General features: G+C 42.9%; 1 protein-coding gene across 2 annotated transcripts in view; it reads right to left on the reverse strand.

Moving 5' to 3' along the window:
• cdk17 (cyclin-dependent kinase 17) overlaps positions 1–2,500 on the reverse strand; it is a 64,164-nt gene that overhangs the window by 6,127 nt on the left and 55,537 nt on the right. For both annotated transcript variants that reach the window (XR_006152900.1, XM_031582289.2), the window contains exon 12: positions 505–602. Coding sequence is in view for 1 of the 2 variants with exons in the window: in XM_031582289.2 (XP_031438149.1) it covers positions 505–602 (98 nt within the window). In the remaining variant the exon portion in view is untranslated. The remainder of the gene's footprint in view (positions 1–504; positions 603–2,500) is intronic.

Consider the following 2,500-nt stretch of genomic DNA (forward strand, 5'->3'; position numbering starts at 1 on the left):
TCATGTCTGGAGAGCAGGTGTTTATTTCCTCACACACACACACACACACAGTCTTTGTCTCTCTCTTTCGCTCTCTCTCACAAACACAGACAGACACACGCACACACACAAACATTCTCACAGCCATTCACACACTCTGTGTATGTTTGCAATAGGTCCCAATGAAACGGTGTGTGTGTGTGTGTGGATATGGGCGTCTGAAGTGGTCATGTTTGGGCTTGTGACTGTGAATGAGTAAGACTGTGTGAGTGTTTATATTTAGATCGCATCTCATTCATCATCAGTATGATGACGTGTGTGTGTGTGTGTGTGTGTGTGTGTGTGAGTGTTTTTTGTGTGTGTGTGGACCAGTGTGTGAAAGTGTGTGTGTGTGTGTGTGTGTGTGTGTGTGTGTGTGGACCAGTGTGTGTGTGTGTGTGTGTGTGTGTGTATGTGGACCAGTGTGTGAAAGTGTGTGTGTGTGGACCAGTGTGTGTGTGTGTGTGTGTTTTTTTGCTCCCTCACCTAGTAGTCTGAAGATAAGATGCAGTTCATCCTCCACGGTGGATCCAGGGAACAGAGGCCGACCAGCAGCCATCTCATAGAATATACACCCAACTCCCCTACACACACACACACACACCGAACACACACACACACACACACGCACACGCACACACACACAAGTTACATATACATGAGATTCATCATGAACAGCTGACTGACACCTGTAGTGTTGGCTAATGTGCTCCATGTTGGCTAATGTGCTCCATGTTTGCTAATGTGCTCCATGTTAGCTGATAGCTAATGTGCTCCATGTTAGCTAATGTGCTCCATGTTAGCTGATAGCTAATGTGCTCCATGTTGGCTGATGTGCTCCATGTTAGCTAATGTGCTCCATGTTAGCTAATGTGCTCCATGTTGGCTAATGTGCTCCATGTTAGCTAATGTGCTCCATGTTAGCTGATAGCTAATGTGCTCCATGTTGGCTGATGTGCTCCATGTTAGCTAATGTGCTCCATGTTAGCTAATGTGCTCCATGTTAGCTGATAGCTAATGTGCTCCATGTTGGCTGATGTGCTCCATGTTAGCTAATGTGCTCCATGTTAGCTAATGTGCTCCATGCTAGCTGATGTGCTCCATGTTGGAGCCTGGACTTGGCCACACAAGGTCTCCCAAAGTGAAGGAGTGTGTGGGGATGTGTGTGTCATGAATTCCAGACGTATGCACTCGCCACCAGAGGTGTAAAGTAACAAATTACATTTACTCACGTAACTGTAATTGAGTAGTTTTTTTGTGTACTTTGTAATTTTTAAGTAGTTTTTGAAATCGGTAATTTTACTTTTACTTAAGTAGATTTTGACTGAAGTATTGTACTTCGCTACATTGGAAATTACATCCGTTACTGAGTAAAAAAAAAAAAAAAAACATAGTTCAAGGTGGGAATCCTTGAGTCACGAGAGATAGAGATGGAGGAAGATGATAGTGCGGTCAACCAACAAGCTGAAGCACCGAACTTTCCGCCAGTTGAAAGAAGATGAAGAAAACCCGTGGCCACATCTCAGCAAGCAGTTTGCCTTCCAACGTAAAAGAGGCAACAGCTATATAATGCTGTGTAAACTGTGCCTAACCCGCCAGTCAGAACTTTCTGCTTATAAAAATTCATCTTCAAATCTGCGCAAGCATGTGTTGGTAAGTACAGTATTTGTCCCTTTCCATTAGTAGTTCAGACAGCATTTTTGTCGTTTAGTTAGCTTTGCTCCATTAAGCAAAATATGCGTTTCATGGCACTGGTAGCCTCATTTTGGCTAGCGCTTGCAACCGCCCTGAGTATGCTAACGTCGACAGCCGTCATCCAATAGACTAATAATAATTATTATGTTCAGTCTCTCATATTGTGTTAAAGACTGCAGATCAGTCATCAGCAATGAAATACACCTCATAAACTGATATTAAGCTAATCATTTGGCTGGCTCCCATGCCTTGAAACAGAGCAACGTGAATGCGCAGACCATCGTTGTCAGACAGTTGGACAAGTCAATGTGTATATCGTTATCTGGAATTTATCATGATGTTTAGTCAGATAAGTGGTGGCTTTGCAACGTGCAGGTCTTTCATGTTCATGCTCAGGGGTCTCGGTTAGCAAGAATTGAGGATTATGAATTGTGATTCATGTAGAAATAGAAAATAATGCTATAATTCTGTATACATACTGTAGGTCTGTCATCTCAAGTTGCTATGTATAGCTATTTCTGTGTTATGATGCACTCTTGATGGCAGCTCAATACTTAATTGTCAGAAATGTTGTTTGTCATTCTACAGGTCTAGTCTATGTCAGACAACACCTTGACCAGGAGGCTGGAGCAAGTCGGACAACATTCATCAGATGAAGATGATTTATTTTCCTCAATGAAGTCCAAAAGGTCAGAAGGTACAGGGGAGTTAGAAGGGAACCTAGCCTGTGTCTCAGTCAATATGGATCTGCTGAACGCCTTTCAGAATATCAAAAAACTGTCCCGGA

The sequence above is a fragment of the Clupea harengus genome, chromosome 16 (assembly GCF_900700415.2).
Source record: "Clupea harengus chromosome 16, Ch_v2.0.2, whole genome shotgun sequence".
Classification (NCBI taxonomy): domain Eukaryota; kingdom Metazoa; phylum Chordata; class Actinopteri; order Clupeiformes; family Clupeidae; genus Clupea; species Clupea harengus.